The sequence below is a fragment of the Archocentrus centrarchus genome, unplaced genomic scaffold, assembly GCF_007364275.1.
Source record: "Archocentrus centrarchus isolate MPI-CPG fArcCen1 unplaced genomic scaffold, fArcCen1 scaffold_26_ctg1, whole genome shotgun sequence".
Taxonomy (NCBI): Eukaryota; Metazoa; Chordata; class Actinopteri; order Cichliformes; family Cichlidae; genus Archocentrus; species Archocentrus centrarchus.
The window spans coordinates 6,434,615-6,454,120 of record NW_022060256.1 but is presented as its reverse complement, the minus strand read 5'-3'; the positions used below and the strand labels follow the sequence as shown (position 1 = coordinate 6,454,120).

At 44.0% G+C, this 19,506-nt stretch overlaps 1 protein-coding gene across 2 annotated transcripts in view; it reads left to right on the top strand.

Annotated features, from left to right (window-relative positions):
• Nucleotides 1-19,506, top strand: part of wdfy3 (WD repeat and FYVE domain containing 3) — a 115,676-nt gene that overhangs the window by 72,612 nt on the left and 23,558 nt on the right. Inside the window, exons 21-37 of one of the 2 annotated variants that reach the window (XM_030723440.1) lie at nucleotides 2,267-2,498; nucleotides 2,679-2,839; nucleotides 4,170-4,281; nucleotides 4,389-4,579; nucleotides 5,267-5,419; nucleotides 5,711-5,784; nucleotides 5,944-6,105; nucleotides 6,183-6,277; nucleotides 6,426-6,546; nucleotides 8,121-8,338; nucleotides 10,775-10,971; nucleotides 11,918-12,052; nucleotides 13,928-14,107; nucleotides 14,578-14,811; nucleotides 15,075-15,174; nucleotides 17,361-17,521; nucleotides 18,996-19,225. In XM_030723440.1, coding sequence (XP_030579300.1) covers nucleotides 2,267-2,498; nucleotides 2,679-2,839; nucleotides 4,170-4,281; nucleotides 4,389-4,579; nucleotides 5,267-5,419; nucleotides 5,711-5,784; nucleotides 5,944-6,105; nucleotides 6,183-6,277; nucleotides 6,426-6,546; nucleotides 8,121-8,338; nucleotides 10,775-10,971; nucleotides 11,918-12,052; nucleotides 13,928-14,107; nucleotides 14,578-14,811; nucleotides 15,075-15,174; nucleotides 17,361-17,521; nucleotides 18,996-19,225 — 2,756 coding nt within the window. The remainder of the gene's footprint in view (nucleotides 1-2,266; nucleotides 2,499-2,678; nucleotides 2,840-4,169; nucleotides 4,282-4,388; nucleotides 4,580-5,266; nucleotides 5,420-5,710; nucleotides 5,785-5,943; nucleotides 6,106-6,182; nucleotides 6,278-6,425; nucleotides 6,547-8,120; nucleotides 8,339-10,774; nucleotides 10,972-11,917; nucleotides 12,053-13,927; nucleotides 14,108-14,577; nucleotides 14,812-15,074; nucleotides 15,175-17,360; nucleotides 17,522-18,995; nucleotides 19,226-19,506) is intronic. The other variant, XM_030723439.1, reaches the window with a different exon arrangement.

The following is a 19,506-nucleotide window of genomic DNA, read 5'->3' as shown; positions in this document are numbered from 1 at the left end:
TATTCACTGTTATCTATTTTTAAAGAGAGCTGCTGCATAAAGAAACACTGAGCTTGCTCTCAATTTAAAGCTCTGAATGTGCTGATAATATATTACTGATATTAGCATCAGTAAGCAAATACCTAGGATCAACAGCTTTGCGTTGAATCGAATATGGCACATAATTAGCTCACTGTGTTTGGATCTCTGGTCACTGTTGGCATTAAGAAGCAGCGCTGCGTTTCTAAGCCGGGCCTTTAAACAGCAGTCAGCAGACTGCGATGTGGTTCATGGTTCAGTGACTTTAGCTTCTCCTGAGATCAGACAGCAGAGCGGGGAATGGCCTCAGACCACGTGTCACAGCTTCTCCTTAACAGCAGCCTCATTTCCTGCTGAGGAGCGTGCACAGGAAAAAACAGGCTGCGTGCGTCTCATACGGGTCTGAGTGTTTTTGTTGAGTTTTTAGTTTTTAAGCTCGTGAGGCAGCGACAGTAAAGCAAAAATCTTTAAGTGTGCAGGCATCTGCTGGGTGCAGGAAATGGCAAACTGAAGAAAGTAGCCGGTAACAACAGCATGGTTGGCTGGATCCATGAATAAGGAATAGATGATACATTGTGGTGCTATTTCACTGCATTCTTTACACATTTCTGACATGAAGCCAGAAAAGTGCTGAAATGCTGTTCTGTGGTGAGCGGTGTTTCTTCTCTCGTATCCTTTTTTTTCCTCCGCTCCCACAATCGGTGCATCTGCGTCACTCACTGTTGTGTAACATCAGGGTTGCGACTAATGAATCTTTTCATCATAAATTAATTAATTTATGAAAAAAAAAATCTAGCAACTTTAAACTCTACAAAGACAAATTACTCACTTTCTTACTATTTATGGACTCACATCACAAAAAACAAAGCCCTCCGGCCGTTATTGAACTTTAAAGCTTTAAAAAAAACAACTCTGGGACTGAGAAGGTCACGGTGTCCATTTATCGTTTTAAAGAAGGCGACCCAGAGGGAAATGTTTGGGATATAAATGCTCAGCTGGACTCAGCCGTGACTGCAGTTTGAAATACTCTCAGAATGACTCAGGTTCTTTGAGACCCTCAAACAGCAAATATGGCTCCTGATTTAGTTTTTGATCTTCCTGCAGTAAAGATGAGCTCACTTTTAGAATATATGTGGTCTTAGTTGGAGCCTGAGCAGTGGAGGATTTTTAAGACAGATATTTGGTCATTTAAAAAATCTGATGTAACAGATTTCCTCAGTATTTGTTATGTGTAGTTATTTACTCAGCTCGGAGCAGCTGGTTGTGTTTGTGTCCTTCCAAACATGTGCTGCCAACAGGGAAGTGGCAGAGCGCCCTCTGCTGGACAGAGGCCACTCTGCAAAAGGATGTAAAAGGGTGTTTCTCCCGTCTGCTCTTTACTTTTTAAATTTTCATTTATCGACCGTTATAAATCCTGATACCACTATATCAGCAAATAGTTAATATCGTCAGATAAAATGGGCGTGCCGATAAATCAGTCGTGCTGTAGTTTTATTTGTTTCTTCAAGGGCGGCCAGAGGCAAAGACAGAGACCTCAGAGGGGATCCTCTCCTCTCCTCTGGTGTCAGAAATTAACAGTGGGAGGAGGTCTGATATGTTTTCCTCAAAGAGTCTGAAAACCAAGAAAGTTGAGATTCTCCTTGTTTTTTCAGTCTGCCTGTGTGATATGTTTTTGAACATAAAGAAGGTTTTGAGCTGATAAAGTCCAGGAGCTGATAAATCAACAGCTCCATCCATCCCTTTAATCACTGAGGTAAATGGTAACACGTGCATATTTAACGAGCCTGATATCAGACCGATTTATCAACTCATCACTGTCAGACGCACATGTGAAGCTAGGCGAACATCAGAGGACAGAAGAGTAAATCATGTCTGTGTGACTCAGCAGAGAGAAAATTAAATGAGAAAAAATGAGTGATTACTTGAAAGCAATAACAAATACCTGAGACCGTCATTTCATTATTTTCTAGTATATTTTCCAGTATTTTATATGTTTGCTGGTGCCTGATGCAGATAATTGAAATAAATTTGTGTATCTCCCATGATCTGAAGGCTCTGCTGTGATCTGAGCCAATAAACGTGGCAAATGTAATTTGCCTTTGTTGTCTGTGGTGAGCTTCCTTCTACATTTCATAGCTCAAAAGACTGAGAGGCTGAAAATGTCAACTCAGACCTTTTTCTACAGACCTTTGGTTCCTTATAGAAATGCCTCATTTGAGTCATTACCTTCTCCTTCCCTCCTCTCCAGCTTCACTACATCCACAGTGCTCCAGGCGGCTCCAGCTCCACCAACCCTCCTGTCGTGAGTACCGTTTACGGGTACATAGGGACGCCGCCTGCCCAGCGCCAGCTCTCCAGCCTGGTGTGGCGTCTGGGACCCACCCACTTCCTGGAGGAGGTCTTACCTGCCACCAGCGTCGCTGCCATTTATGAGCTGGGACCCAACTATGTGGGCAGCTTTCAGGCCGTCTACCTTCCCTGTAAGTGGTCCTCCCTCACAGTCTGAAGGCGTGCTTTTTGCCAGCTGCTCAATCTTTGTGTTTTACCTTAAAGCTTCTCTTTAGTCTGTCTCTGTCACTTAACCACCTTACATCACTTCTTTTCCCAGTTATCATGCCTCGTTTTCTTTTTTTTACCCTTGTCATTTTCCCTTTCTGCAGGTAAGGACTCAAAGACAGAGGTAGCACCGGCCTCTCCGGTGGCGTTGGTGCCAGAAGAGAAGGTGTCTTTCAGTCTCTATGCCCTCTCCGTCTCGACTCTCACTGTGGCAAAAATCAGGAAAGTCTACAACAAACTGGACAGCAAAGCCATCGCCAAACAGGTCAGACATGCTGCTTGTAGTGTTAACAAAGCCGCTGCTACATTTGAATCTCACTGTCAGAGTTTAATTAAAGAATCTATGAATTCCATCACAGTAACATTCAGTTTTTATCAGAGTGCCAAAAACTGTTTGGAGCATGAAGTGTTCAGTGATTACATCACTCCGGCTGACGTAACTGACTGAAAAAGAACCGTCTCCCCTCCCTCGGCTCCCGGGCGGTGCGCTGACGTGTTTACCCTCAGAAAAGTGCAACGTTAGACTTCGAACTTAATAAATAAATAAATACATGCAGGAAAAACTGCTGAGGTCCAAGTGGCTCAGTGTGTGTTCAGAAGTGTAAACACACACACACACACACACGTAAGCTGTATTCACACGTGGATTTCGGACTATTTCGGGAATGTCGGGTTGAAGTATTTTCCACAGATTTTCACAGCAGGGAATCTGCTGCCAGTCGTCAGCAGTCATACTGTGGGTTCTGTATGCCTGGATAGGCTGCGCAGATGAAGCCCATTCACTAATGGTACATCCACTGGACTATTAGATGTGCTATTTGCATATCAGCAATACCCTGACGCATGCACCCCGTCCTGTAATTTCTAGAAAAGTGCAGGGCTGCAGTGTGAAAATGTCTTTAGACATACATTCACACACTTAATAGTTTGCAAAGGTCAGTTTCATTTTCCAGCAGAAGAATTCATGCCCGGTGCATTTAAATGATGCATTTGAAGGAAGCAACACACCAGAAGTCTGTGTTGGAGCTCCGGATGAGCTCCCTCTGCTTCCTTATCTCTTTCTCCCCACTTGTCAAGTCATTTCCCAGCCTGCCCGTCTCTCCTGCTCCCTCTCCCACAGCGAGCCACAAGAAGTGAAGTGCAGAGAATTACAGAGGCAGCGTTTCTGCTGCAGCAGAGGAGGAGACTCACTCACCATGCAAACAGTGAAGGAAATAAGTTGGTGTGTTCTCGTGCAGCATTTTCGCCTCCTTCTTAGTAAACTAAACATAACTGTGTCTTTCACACCCTTTCATCCTAAGTTAAATACAGAAAACTCTCTAAGTACACAATTATTCCAAACGCCAACACTGCATAATACAGTTTTTTTTTAACCTTCCTGAATTCAACAAAATAATCCAGGGTCTCATTTTAGCTCGCTAACTCACCTTTGATCAGATCTTGGTTGTAACACAACAACGCGTCACTCATAGGAAAACCATCCGCAGCAACACTTAGTGTTGCACAGTTGTGAGAAAGCGGCTCTCAGCAAAAACTGTTTTTAAAAGTATCCAAGTTGCCATCGTGTGTGTGTTTCGTTGTTTTAACATCTTCAGCTCGCCGTGTCCTCTCACGAAAACGCCACTCCGGTGAAGCTGATTCATAATGCCGCCGGTCACCTCAACGGGCCTGCGCGGACCGTAGGAGCTGCTGTCATTGGATATTTAGGTAAACCGAGTCTGTGTAACGACTCCGAACAGCAGCAACAAGCACGTGTTCTGTAGTGAAACTCCACCTGAAGGAAAACTCACCTCTTCTCTTTCTCGCTCCCTCAGGTGTTCGTGCCTTTGTGCCCAAACCTGTGGCCACAAACCTGCAGTATGTGGGAGGGGCAGCAGCCATCTTGGGTCTGGTTGCCATGGCGTCGGATGTGGAGGGGCTGTATGCGGCTGTCAAAGCTTTAGTGTGTGTTGTAAAAAGCAACCCACTGGCCAGTAAAGAGATGGAGCGCATCAAAGGCTACCAGGTCAGTCTGTGTGACTTTAACATTAGGCACTATGAAAATAAAATGAGCGCCTCAGCAGTGAGGAGCCGGTGATGCCAGGCTCAGATTTGTTTCTTACCTTAGTCACCGAGCTTTAGGAAAATACTGTAAGCCAATGGCGGCTGGTCTTTAAGACACACCCCCACAGGAAAACAATCAGCCATCAGGCACGGCGCCCTTTTTTCCTGACCCCAGCCGATGCCCTACATTATTCAGATCTCACTACAGCCAGGCTGAGTTTGTGCTGTCTGAATCCAGATATCACTCTAATAAACCCTTTGGATATTTCTAGGAGAATCAGTTATGGTTTATTCTAAATATTCCCACACAAACATTTGTAAACATGAAGAAAACGAAGCAACAAGTTCACTTCTGTCCGTTTACATCTGAACTCTGTGGTGAAACCTCACTAGATTTTCTGTGCCATCATACTCTATTTGATTTTTAATAGTGCAGTCTGTTTTCTATCAGTCAAGCGTGTATGTGTGCATTTTAGGCTCATGTCCCAGCTGTTCACCCATTTCTGCTTTCCACTGTGCCTTAGTGGTGTTGCTCCTACTTTTTTAATAGACAAAATCATCAGAGTATACAAAGTGTTAAACTTACAGAAATCTGGAGTCCCCTGACTTAAATACTGGAACTATGTGTTTGTTCTGTCTTTCCCTTTAGTTGCTAGCTATGCTGCTAAAGAAGAAGCGCTCGCTGCTGAACAGTCACATCCTGCACCTCACCTTCTCTCTGGTGGGAACAGTGGACAGCGGCCATGAGACCTCCATCATCCCCAACTCCATGGCCTTCCAGGACCTACTGTGTGACTTTGAGGTAAGTGTTTACAGGCCAGATGGACTCATAATGCTAGTAAGCCCACTAAAATAAGGACAGCATAATTGTGCAGCTATTTAACATCCATCTGAATCTTGTTCCACTTAAACCCGTCACTGGCTGATGAAACGGGGAGCTTTGCGGGTGTATTTTTTGGATTTTCTAGCCACTGTGACCAAAAGGGGAACAAAGTTTTACACCGATGTTGACGTGTTAAGGATCTGGGCTACTTTGTGCTGCCAGAAATAACTTGTGAGGTTAGGGTCTCAGTCTGCTCCGTCTGCTCCTCAGGTTTGGCTCCACGCTCCGTACGAGCTCCATCTGTCTCTGTTCGAGCACTTCATTGAGCTGCTGACAGAATCCAGGCAAGTGTCAGAGGGAGATTTCCCGGAACAACAAACAGATCAAATGGAGAATAACATGAGTTTTATTAATTTATTTACTTTTTTGTAATTGCTATTTGGCACAGATATTTTTGTTTTAATGTAGCTCACTGTGTGTGTTTCACTGACTGTACCAAACAGTGAGGCGGCTAAAAATGCTAAACTGCTGAGAGAGTTTCAGCTCATCCCGCGATTGCTGCTCACCCTGAGGGACACCACGCTGTCCCAGCCCACTGTCGCCGCCATCAGCAACGTGCTCAGTCTGCTGCTCCAAGGCTTCCCCAACCCGTACGACCTGCTGCGGTGAGAGCACGCTCGTGTCAATGACACAAAATGAATTACGTGACACTGCAGCATAACACAGTTTACTGTCTCTGCAGGTTCGGCCAGTTCATCTCCTCTACTCTTCCCACGTTTGCTGTGTGTGAGAAGTTTGTTGTCATGGAAATCAATAACGAGGAGAAGATCGACGGAGGTATTAGTGAATTAGAAACTTTTATGTGTCCACGTGTTGGTCTGACTTCTGGCACCTCTTTATTGGATCTTGAATAACATGTGGGCAAAAACACATGGTCGAGACTGTTTTTCTGCCCTGAATCATGTCATCAAATATTTGTCCGCAGGTAATGATGATGATTTCGGGGGGCTCCTATCAGCAAACCTCATTCTGCTGAGAAATCGACTGCTGGACAGCCTTCTTAGACTGCTTTTTACCACGAAAGAGAAATGCACCGTCAATGTCCAGTAAGTCACCACTCCTCTCCAGACTTTGTGTATATATAGCTCAGTTTTGAAGCCTGCTATGTTGAACAGGAGAAGTGAATCACTAAATCAGCACGTTCTTGTTGCTTTATTATTAAGGTGCATCCATAGACTGCAGGGAACAGACACAAATACCTTCCAAATATTCCTAACTAACATTCGAATTAAATACTAGAATTTCACTGTGGAGCACAGACTTCTTGGATAGGCTGTCGGTGCAATTAATTTAGTTAGCGAAGGTGAAGACAATTCAGTTTGATTTGTATAGCACCAAATCGGGAAAGACCCGACAATAATACAGAGAAAACCCGACAGTCACACAACCCCCTATGAGCAGCACTTGGTGACAGTGGGAAGGAAAAACTCCCTTTAACAGGAAGAAACCTCCAGCAGAACCAGGCTCAGGGAGGGGGGGGTCATCTGCTGGGACTGAGACGGGACAAAAGACACACCGTGGCATAATAAGACAGCTAGCAGCTACAGCCACACGCACTGGCATTTACTTGTCTGACAAAGCAGCCATAACTCTAACTTTGATAACTTTTAAGATTTAAACAGGTGAGTTTTGTTATTTTTTTAATCACCCTGTTCAGTTGTTGTTGATGTTGGAATTGGCTGCAGAGATTAAAGCCATTTTTGTAGTAGGCTGTTAACATGTTTATTTTGGGACCATAAACAATAACTTCCAGGTTGTGCAGCCATCGCAGACATGCCTGCATTCTGTTTAATGGCCAGCAGGGGGTCAGTTCTGCAAAAAGACTTGAGGTATAGAAGTGAAAATTGCTCCCCCGGCTTTCTTGATCTGTGACCGCCATAAACACTTTCCTGTTGAGTTTATGGGCTCAGTGAACTAGTTTCAGGTAATAAGTAATACAACATTGTTTGCTTTGTAACTTTGCTTATCTTAAGAATCAGATAGGAGGACTATAAAGGATATCTTCATTATCTAACGACTTCTCTATCACAGCTTTTCATTTGTTATAGCACCAAGACTGCAACAATATAAACAGTCAGCTCGAGGCTTTTGTTAGCCAGTGGCTTATATACAGTCTGAACTGGGGAGTCAGCTCCAAGTGGCCAGTTGGGGAAGTGCAGCCTATAAACTAAGCCAGCTAGCACTTTCATGTTGGCTTCATTTTTGGATGTTGCTGTTTGCTTTTGCTCTGTCATATCTGCTTATCCTGAAAGTTTGAAGTTAAATTAAAAGGCGAACTCCCACAATGTTCATTTATTTTGGGAAACTATGAATAATCAGTCATAAAAGTACCAAAAGTCATTATTTTTGTTCTCTGATCCGTTAAAGACATTTATCGTTAAAAAGCTATTTGGCCCTACATACAACATTTCCACTTACAATAGGAATATGGCTCGACTTTATTCAAATAATGGCAAAATGCCTACTGGCTGACATAGATGGAGATAATGACACTGGTTGATATACTATAATGAGCAAGCTCTAACAGAGAGCTTGACAAATTATTTGTTGTAAAAATAAACTGATATTAAAATGCAACTTAGAAAGTAACACTAACCTGCAAAACTTTCTCTCCCTGCAGGGCGTGTGAGGAGCTGGTGCGAACGCTGGGCTTTGACTGGCTTCTGATGTTCATGGAAGAACATCTCCACTCCAGCACGGTGACGGCAGCTCTGTGGATTCTGGTGGTGCTGCTGTCCAATCAGTCCATCCTCAACCGCTTCAAAGAGGGCCTGTGCGGAGGAGGCTGGCTGGACCACACCGACTCCGTCCTGAGCAACAAGATCGGCACGGTGCTGGGTGAGTGCAGTGCAAAGTCTACAAAATGTTAGGAACCGAAAGGGTGGATTTAGCTAATGTTAGCATTTGTCTCTGAAGGATGTGGACATGTATTAGCTCCATATGTTGGTGTGTGGGTAAATCATTTAAGAAATTCAAATCTTTAAGCATCCTTTATCAGAGCAGTCACAAGCATGCACTCATAATTTCCAAGGTAAATACTGTTTGTTGTAACATGGCTCAGCAGACGCCTCTCCTCACTCTGGCAACGCTTTCCGTCGGAGTTGGCCTTCATTCAGTAAACAGAAAGCTGCACAGTTTGTGCGCCGAACAGCCAAGGGTTGGTCCTCTCATTTCTTTGCCCTCCTGCTTTCCCCTCCTGCTGCTGCATCATACCATAGTCTCTTCTGAACTCACTGGTTTTCAACCTTCTCACAATAAAGGCGTTCAGACCATTCTGATTCATCAAAATTGGATTTACCAGCATAAAATCATTTCAAATTTTGATGTTTCCTTTAATATAAACTTAGCACAAAAAGAAAGGAAATTTGTGTTTGGTCTGTTTCTCTTAGTGATAATAGTGCTTCTTGGTAGTAAGTCACACACTGCTGGAAAGCCTGTTTATTCCACCTTAAATGGAGCCACATTTGTAATGAAAATGCATTTGTCGGTTGCACCCTTGACAAGCTTGCCAGATCTTCTCTGCCATTGCCAGTCAGCTTAGTCTGCTATTGTTTTTAATGTCCTGTTTTTAGCTTCTGGTACCCCAGTTGTTGACATTCGGGTGTCTGATTGGCGGCACTTGTGAGCATGGACCCTGCTACAGGGGTCAGTTGGTGTCTGCTCCATGCATGCCACGTTTGACTGATCTGGATTGAGCCAATGCCATAGGGCAGCTTCCAGCTGGTGTTCCACAAAACCAAGTTGCAGCATTATTTGGAGTGAGCTCCAATACCATCTCCAAGTTCCATACAGTGGAGGTTGTTAGAGACAGGTCGCAAAGTGGGCGACTGTTTCCTCACCCTGTCAGCGCTTAGTCACTGTAGGAAGTCTTCTACAGATTTGCAGTCAAGGTTTGCAGGACGATCTGGAACAGACTGCATGCAGCCAGTCTCCGGTCTCAGAGGGCGGCCAGGAGGACTGCCGTGACTGCCCTTCACTGTCAGGCCCGTTTGCACTGCAACATGTGCACTTGATATATCAAACTGAGATTCTGGAACCAGCAGCAATCCCATATCTCATATCAGTCTGGAACTGAATTCTATTCCTCAGAGATCACAACGTTTGCCCCCATAGAGCGGATTTTATCAGAGACTGCCTCCAGAATTTGGGAGTGGAGAAGATGGAACGGCCTGCCTACAGGCTTGACCTCAACCCCATTAAGCACTTCTGGGATCAGTTTGGGATGCTGTTCATTATTGAGTGACACAAACAACCACGCCGGCTGACCTGCAACGAATGCTGGTTGAAGAATCAGATGCCGTCCCAAAGTGTGAGACCGAGCTGGTGATCAGCATGAGGAGGAGTTGCCAGGCTGCTGTGGCTGCATGTGGTTCTTCCACATGCTGTTGTGGCTGCATGTGATTCTTCCACATGCTGTTGTGGCTGCATGTGATTCTTCCACATGCTGTTGTGGCTGCATGTGATTCTTCCACATGCTGTTGTGGCTGCATGTGATTCTTCCACATGCTGCTGAGGCTGCTGTTTATTACATGAATAAATTATTAAATTGCTGATATGTCTTGTTTCTTAAGACTTCAGTCATAATAAATGACACCAAGCAGAGTCAACAGCAGGATAAGCTGTTTGTCATTGGCAGAGAAGATCTGGCAAGTTTTTCACAGGTATAGCCACATACTCAGCTCTGCTGCTCAACCCACAAATGCATTTTCCTTCCAAACGTGGCTCCATTTAAGGGAAATACACAGGCTTTCCAATGGAATGAGATTTATTCCCAAGAAGCATCTTTACAAAAAAATAACTGACCAAAATGTCCTTTTTTTTGTGTTAAGTTTATAAAATATTTTAAAAAATTGGATTGTTTGTCCAATGCACCATAGTTTGTTAAAAAAAAAAAATCACAAATTTGTACAATTTTTTTTGTTGTTGTTTGTTTAATTATCCAGACACTCCTGCCAACTTCCAGGTTGAGAACCACTGCTTGCTATAAGGTTGAAGTCTTTAGTTTTATTCAGATTTGGAGTTTGCCTTTTAGTGTAACTAATCTATCTATTTGGCTTTGATTGATTGTGTTAGTTTAGTCCAATGATTACAGTCTTGGGTTTGACTGCAACCATCTCCTTCATAGCTCTGCTCCATTAAACCCAAAACCAGGTACTACAGCTGTATTGCAGTTGCCCGTAGGTGGAGTAGTCACAGGGTGATTGCACTGATGCCACCCTTTTACCTTTATGCATTATTTTTAACACTCTCTCTCTGTCTCACCATCCTCTTTAGGATTCAACGTGGGTCGCAGTGCCGGCGGGCGCTCCACATTGCGGGAGATCAACCGGGATGCGTGCCATTTCCCAGGATTCCCCGTTTTGCAGACGCTGCTCCCCAAACACACCAATGTGCCCGAACTCTACTTCCTGCTCATGGCTCTCTTCCTGCAGCAGCCTGTCACTGAGCTACCAGACAGCCTGCAGGTACATGTTAGTATATCCAACCTTCTTTAATAATAATAACTAGCTGCTGTACTTAAAGTGGACCTATGCTGTTCATTTCCAGCATCATGTTTTTATTTTTGGACTCTTTAGAGTCCTTCTGCCTTCGGGTTGGGGAACAGGTCCTGACTGTCATTGTGCTTATCTGCCAAATGACACTTCGGTGTACCCAGGATTCTTGGAGTCCCTGTGCAGGGTGCTTGAAGGTGCCCCTGCTGATGACTTCCATCCTGCTGGGATGAGAATTAGCACCACAAAGTAAATGATTCTCAGCTAGAAAAGGGTGGAGTACCCACTCCGAGTCAAGGACAGGTTGCTGCCTCAAGAGGAGGAGTTTAGATATCTTCGGGTCTTGGTCACATGTGAGGGCAATGCTGGAGAGATTATGTCTCTCATCTGGCTTGGGAACGCCTTGGTGTCCCCTCAGAACAGCTGGAGGAGGTGGCCAGGGAGAGGGAAGTCTGAGCGCATCTGCTTAGACTTCTGCCCCCGTGACCCAAACCCAGATAAGTAGCAGAGGATGGATGGATGGATGGACTCTTTAGAGTAGCTTTGCATGATTCACACTTCAAAATAATATTTATTTATCTCATACTTGGCCATGGTGTACCCCTCAGTTCATCCACTCTGCAATAAGGCATTTTATGTCCTGTCCTTATGAGTGGGACCCACCCAACAGTTAGAAACCACTGCTTTAACTCAGCTTTTTACAGAACCAAGGGTAGAAGAAACTGTTTGAAACTGAGGAGCTCACAGGGATTACTTGTACATAAGCTGAGTAAGGAAAAGCATCATAGGTTCACTTTCAGATCTGACTTTGAGCTGTCAAAAGAAATAACGACTAAATAGAATTAATAAATACAAAAGTGGACTAGTTTAATTATGGTGTCTGTGTTACTATATATTACCCCAGTGTGTGTGTGTGTTCTCCCAGTTTGACCTGGACTCAATCTGGACGTTCATCTTCGGCGTGCCCGCCTCCAGTGGGACGTTGGTGGGCTCCATCCACAGTGTTTGTACCGACGCTGCTTTCCTGCTGCTCGCCATGCTGCGCAGCATGCTCAACCTGGTGAGAACCTCTAAAACCCTTAAAGCCATGTTTTTAATGTCTTCATTTTGAGAAAAATATAATTATGAGTAAATGGGAAGGCAGCAAACACAAAAGCAGTTTGTGCTGCAGCAGCAGATGCTCTAAATAAGTGTTTCTATAATGTAGTTACATTAAGTACTAATTACATTAGTTACTGTAACATTAATAAGCAATTATGGCTGCCCAATTTCAACGACAGTTCCCAACAACAAGCCTGAAAAGGACCACACTTTAGAAGTTTCTAGTGTTTCTTTCTAAGCGTTTCTTATATAAAAATGGATCCGTCTGGATTCTCTGTATCAGAGGTCATCAACTACATTTGTCCAAGGGCCGGAATTTTTCTCGGCAGACAGCATGAGGGCCAGATGCTCTCGTAAAGTAAAGTAAAATAAATAAGTAATATATTATCATTTGCTATATCAATTTTCCTTTCAAAGTTATGCTATTTTTAATGGTGTGATGTGCAAGTCTTGCATTTTGTAGATTTTTTAAAATGAATATAAACATGAAGAGTTCAGATGTAAAACCTTCTAAACCTGCCGGGACACGTTTCTGTTAAAAGAGCTTTTTTTTCTTTTTTAATCTGGATCCTATGGTAAAGTTTAGTAATTTCATTTCACAGGCAGCCAATGGTCAGGTGCCTCTTTTTTTTTTTCTTTAAGTAAATATAGTATTTACCTACTTTTTAACAAATAATATTTTGTTTTGTGGCCAAACCAGCAAAATCTTCAGTCCGTCCTTTGCGCAGTGTGAATGAAGGCAAAAGGCACAAATATCAGACTGTGATAAAAAGATTTCAACATAGATTCACGCAGTACAACCACAATGGCACAAAATGGCAGCACATTTACTTTAACAATAACAGAATAGTAGACGCTAGGCCGCGGGGTTCGTGTCAACCGAGGGACGGACACATTCGGGGGGTCTGGGAGTACGCTCATCACCCAGTAATGATCCTTCTGCAGGAATCTCGTTACGATTTTTACTTCCTTTAGTTTGATCACCGAACATTTTTTCTACATAAAACAAGGTCAGACTCACCTTCAGCTGTGTTTACAATCTGATCACCACCAACAAAAGCCGGCTGCTCAGTACAGTAACTGCTTTTAAAAGACTCACTTTTTTATCCTGACAATAGAACAGGAGGATGTTGTTGTCATACCGTCCATCCAGGCGTCTGTCTGTGAGGTTTTACTTTTCCGGTCTATAGACTCCAAAACCACAAAGAGTTGAGCCATGAAATTTGGTATATGTGTTCTTTACTCGTCAAAGATGTGTAACACTATATTCATAATCCTGGATGTTTAGCACCCTTTGTACACTGGTTGGTCAGGGATGGTCACAGCCATAAACGGTACAGACTATGACTCATCATTGAGCAATATTAAAGCCATACCTACTGCTCAGCAGTATTGCTCAAATGTAAACAGCGTGTTTGCCTTATGTTCGAGGATGTGGTTACCAAAAAGTATTTGGTAAAGATACTCAGAATATCAGTCTCTTACAGCATGCTTAAAATAATTTTGATTTAATGAGTATTGTTAATATTGAAAACATATTTTTGGTAGAATATGTATTACATCTTTATTGACCCAGCGGTGACTAAAGTTAAGAAAAGGCTTTCAAATTAAAAGAAAATATTTTTGCAGAAGGTAATAAGATGTTTGCTGAAGGGTTTTCTGTTATGAAAATGGGCTTTAATGTTATCCTGACTCCTACATTTATTTTATATTTTCATTGCTTGCAGGAGGATACCCCATCGGCGATGGGTCTTACTTTTTCACACCAGCGCCACTGCTGAGATTTTAATGTAAATGCTTCTTCTGGTTTCATTGCTTTTGTCTCTCTTTCCAGCCTTGGCAGTCAGAGGAGGAAGGTTCCTGGCTCAGGGAGTACCCGGTAACCCTCATGCAGTTCTTTAGGTACCTTTACCATAACGTATCCGACCTTTCACCAATGTGGCACAGCCCGGAGTTCCTCTGTGCCCTGGCAGCCGCCGTCTTCCCCTTTAACATCAGGCCTTATTCTGAGATGGTAAGTCTGCCCTTTATTTTTTCACTTAGATGACTAAATAGAAACTCATTCATGCACGAGGGAAGGGCCTGCAGCAAAAATCTAATCTTGACCTAAAATTACTGCAGTAACTTCAAGTAATGTTTCATCTTCCTCTGCACAAATCTAGTGTTTTTAATTTCCAGTAATCACAGGTGTTGATCTGTAATCTGGTCAACACGCAACGGATATGCTGTAAATACCCGTTCGGCCTCAGTAAAACTGTAACTCATTGCCCTTCTGAGCCATGGGCTCTGTTATCTTCTCTGCAGTTTCTTTTCCTCACAGTAAATGTGTTTGGGACGGCTGCAGTGTGCCTAGCCACTGAAATCAGATGCATGTGGGTAAAGACTGTCACGTGTCACAGCAGCAAAAACTTGGAGGAAACAAAGATCTATTCATACAAGTTGATTCTGATGAAGGGTCTCATTTCATCTCTCCATTCTTCATAGGTCAGTGATTTGGACGATGAGGCGAGTTCTCCCACCGAGGAGTTCAAGGCCTTTGCTGGGGACTCTGGTATGAACCGCAGCCAATCTGAATACTGCAACGTGGGCTCCAAGACGTCCCTGACCAACCACCCGGCCAAAAAATATGTCTTTGACTTCATGAGGGTTCTGATCATGGACAACCTCTGCATGACCCCAGCCAGCAAGCAGACACCCATCATTGATATGCTCCTCGAGGTAAGCAGATGGAGTGATGGTGCAGTTGTTGAAAACACGCAGTGATGTTAACAGGTTATTGTGTGGCTATAAATTGTTGAATTATTCTTTAGGTGGGAGGCAAATTTGTTTCTCCATTTTAATAAGCAAAGACGGGTGTTTTTATTTGGACAGCAGTTCATAGGTTATGTTCCATGAATTTAGATGACAACATTTTAGAGGCATGGACGGGACGCTCTTAAACATTACAGCTGCTTAGTTTCCTTTTTGTTTGTTTTTCTCAGGCTTCCCCGGAGCGCTCCACCAGAACTCAGCAGAAGGAGTTTCAGTCCAACATCCTGGACGGCGTCATGGAGCATCTTCTGGCTGCTGATGTCCTCCTAGGTCAGAACACAGTCCTGAGATCTTCATTCAGTGCGCTCCCATCCAGCAGACCTCAGTTTTCACCTCCAAACTAGATGTGGGGGTATAACATGTGGTCACTGTCACTGATGTCACTTTCTCAGAGAGATGTAACCTACTTACCCTAACACCCCAGTGTGTTACTGCCATGTGTAGCCAGGAGTTCACAGTTAGTTCAGTTAATCATGAGGTCCTTTCTTCATGCTTATACAGCATCTTCAACACTGTGCTGCAGGACAGCGTAACTCCCTTTTGGGCTTTGAAAGAAACTAATGGTTGCATCGTGAGTCAGCAAATCACAGTCTGAAGCCCGGAGATCTGCAAGCACCTTAAGCAGTTTCCAGGACCTCTTCTGTTGTATGTAGAGTATTGTCTTGCACCAATCTGGAACAAAAGAGAAGTTCATGTGCTTAAAAAATGCGAGACAGTTATTGCAAAAACTCATCTGACTCTCACATGCAGCACACAGCAGGAGGTCGTCTGTCAGAGATGCTCTTTCTGCTGAAAATGTGGCTTTAACAGAGGGTGCTGCCTGGATATGCCCGTTACAAAGGAGGCAGCAGACATGACACCAGACATTTACCTGCTCTATTCTCACACAGGAGCAATCAGACATCAGGTTAAAGAAAGTTCTCACATGCACCTCATCAGCAGTGTCTGGAAAATTTCTGGCAAGCTCATCATAGTTAACTAAAAAGACAATTCCAGTCTGGTTTCCGCCCCCGCCATAGCACAGAAACTGCTCTATTGAAAATCCCGAATGACCTTCTCATGGCAGCTGACTCTGGATTACTCTCTCTCCTCATCCTCCTTGATCTGTGTGCAGCCTTTGACACCATCTCCCACACATGCTTCTCTACAGATTATCTTCTGTTGGTATCTCCCACACCCCTCTTGTCTGGTTTTGTTCTTATCTCACTGGCTGCACTCAGTTCATCCAGCTGAAGTCTTTCAAATCCCACCCCTCTCCTGTTACCTCAGGTGTGCCTCAAGGCTCTGTCCTGGGGCCCCTCCTTTTCATCACGTACCTCCTTCCCCTTGGCAATATTTTCCATAAATTCAGGATCCATTTCCATTGTTTCGCGGGTGACACACAGCTCTATTTATCCACCAAGCCTAACTCTTCCCTCCCACCCTCCTCCCTCACCACCTGCTTATCTGAAATCAAATCCTGGTTCACCTCAAACTTCCTTAAATTAAACAGTGACGAAACTGAGTTCCTCCTCGTCGGAACAAAATCCACTTCATCCAAAGTTGGCAGTTTCTCCCTCACCATCGACAGCTCCTCAGTTTTCCCCTCCCCTCAGGTTAAGAGTCTGGGTGTCATCCTTGATAGCACTCGATCCTTTCACTCCCATATCAATAATATTACCCAGTCTGCATATTTACACCTACAAAACATACCCCCCCCCCTCTCCCCCCATACCACCTCCATCCTTGTTCATAGTCTCGGCACCTCCCGTATTGACTATTGTGTATCTCTTTTATTTGGCCTCCCTCACAAATCCCTCCAGAAGCTTCAAATGGTTTAAAACTCGCATTATCACCAAAACCCCCTCATTACACCACATCCCCCCAGTCCTACAGCAGCTCCACTGGCTTCCAGTTAAATTCAGAATTCGGTTCAAAATCCTCCTGTTCGCATTTAAGGCCATCCACAACCTCAGCCCTCCTTATCTAGTCGATCTTCTTCACATCACCTCATCCCGCAGCCTCCGCTCTTCCTCCTCTATCCACTGTACTGTTCCCCCTGCCTGCCTCAGTACTATGTGAAAGAGAGCTTTCTCCCGCTCTGCTCCCCAGTTCTGGAACTCTCTCCCACCAGACGTTCGCAATATCGACTCTCTTCATATCTTCAAATCGTGACCTGTTCCAAATTGTGTACTCGCTTTAGGTCTTTTGGTCATTTTAGTTTCTTGTATGTGCTTTTTGTGGTTTGTCTTGTTTTCTCCCCTGTAAAGTGTCCTTGGGTGTCATGAAAGGCTCTTATAAATAAAATGTATTATTATTATTAAAACTAAAAACTTAAGTGTGGGAAAAAAACCAGAGTGAAAGTCTTTAATTCTTAAAGGACTATAACTAGAACAAATCTGCGTTATCTTTGTTATATAACTCTAAACCCTCCACCCGATATGCGACTGACTCTCGCGCTGCTGCTCTGTCCCCAGGTGAAGATGCCTCTCTGCCCCTCAGCAGCGGTGGCAGTTACCAGATTTTGGTCAACAACGTCTTCTACTTCACCCAGCGGGTGGTGGACAAGCTGTGGCAGGGCATGTTCAACAAGGACTCCAAACTGGTGGTGGACTTCATTGTGCAGCTCATTGGACAGGTACAAGCAGAATGACCTCAGTCTGTTCTTGGTCAGCTGATGGACCGATTTAACCCAGTGGAACATATTCAGATGTCAAACAGATGAAAACCTCTGTTGGGATTAATCTTTGTCTCTGTAATGCAGAGTACAGCACTCACATCGTGTAGCTGGAGGCATTGGTATTCACGCTAGTTTTTAATATCATGATAGACTTTTAGAGGATGTTTGGTTTGTCGTCAGATTCATACACACAGCATAATGTAAGTCTTGTTGGAAGCTGCATTAACAGGCTGGAGGCAGAGCGACGGCGTCTGTGTGCTGCCTGAACTGCAGTAAGAAAGAAAACAGTCCTTCTGAGTCGGCTTCCATTTAATGCAACCAGTGCATGCAGGCTGAAGTCAGTCAGATAGGCGGGGTGCTTCAGACTGCAGGCCTCATTTTAGACGCTAAAGGCACAAAAATTAGATCAGGCTGCTGATCTGTGCAGGCCCCGAAGGACAGATGTGGGTCTGTGGGGGATACGTGTAATTCACGTGCTGATTCCTTTATATTTTCCCTCTATGTAAGATTCAGTTTCTGAGGTTTGTTAGCTCTATAGTGTTTCCACTATACTGTTTGTATGTGTGTAAATACTTTAAGTGTAGTAAAGATGTAGTAAAGCATGACTGTTTCCTGCAGAGTCGTGTATGGACTCCTTTTTATGCAGCGTATTCTGTACACATTGCTGTGCAGCTGAAAAACTAAGGAGATTATTTTCAGCAATTCGTTTTTATGCGTCCCTGAATCTTGGAAATATCCCTCAGTGATTAGCAGATTCGATGACCATCTTCTTCATCCTGAGGCACAGTTATGAACTGGAATATATTTACTTTTAATTTCGTCAGTCATTGTGAAATAGACCCACTCCAGCTGCAGATGCTCCTCAACAAAGGGGTATATTAAAAGGACGGTATAATGGTCAGCGCGGGGTAGTAGTTAGTACTTCCTGTACTTCCTGTATTTGTGTGGGTGGACTCCTGATTTCTTTGGTGATTGGCTGTAGGTGTGGATGTGAAATGATGAGTTCATGGAGTAAAAATGGCAGTTGTAGTGTTAAGTGCTTTGGTCAGTAAGACTAGAAAAGAGGAATGCTGTGGGAAAATTCCCACAAAATTCTGCAGCAACCCAGCATGCAGAATATTGATTTAAAAGGTTTTGGCTTATTGAGTCTAAACACATCTTTACAAAAGCCGTCCTTGTTGGAAGAAGAAAGTTTCCCTTTGAGCTCCTTAAGCAACATTATAATCCTGTGTTCTTAGCCCAGTTTAGCCCTTGTTGCTCACACAAATCTTCTTTCTGCAGAAGAATTTCTTCAGCAGCTTTATGCATATGAACTTCATAGCACTAAACAGCCATAACTAAAGACTAACATGCCAGTTCTGCTTCCTTTGCTCTGTTCTGCTTCTCACCTTTGTCTTATTTGATGGTTTTCCCCCCATTCGGCCTTCTCCAGTCTAAGAGGCGTTCCCAGGGTCTTTCCCTCGACACCATCTACCACTGTCTGAACCGGACGGTGCTCTATCAGCTCTGCCGACCCCACAAGACGGTAGCACAGCAGGTGGCCCTGCTGGATGCCCTGCGGGTCCTGACCGTCAACCGCAACCTGGTGCTCGGGCCAGGCAACCACGACCAGGACTTTGTGGCCTGCCTAGCTCACTGTTTCATCTGCCTGCACAGTGGGAGGTAAGGAAGGACGAAAGCTGCTGTGAGCTGGGGAGGGGTGTCTATGGGACAGTTGGTTCTTAATTAAAAGCTGCTTTAGGTTTTTATATTTAAATTTTTAGATGATGAGGGTTGAGTCTCTTAATTGTTCCACCCAGAAACCAAGCAGCAGGTTTCAGTCAGACTCCAAAGAAGGTGCATCAGGTCATTCATGTTGCAGTGCAAACAGCACTGAGGCAGCTCTTAAAGACATACGTTCCTTATTTGCCAGTTAAGCTGTAAAACTGGAGTGTTTTGCATGT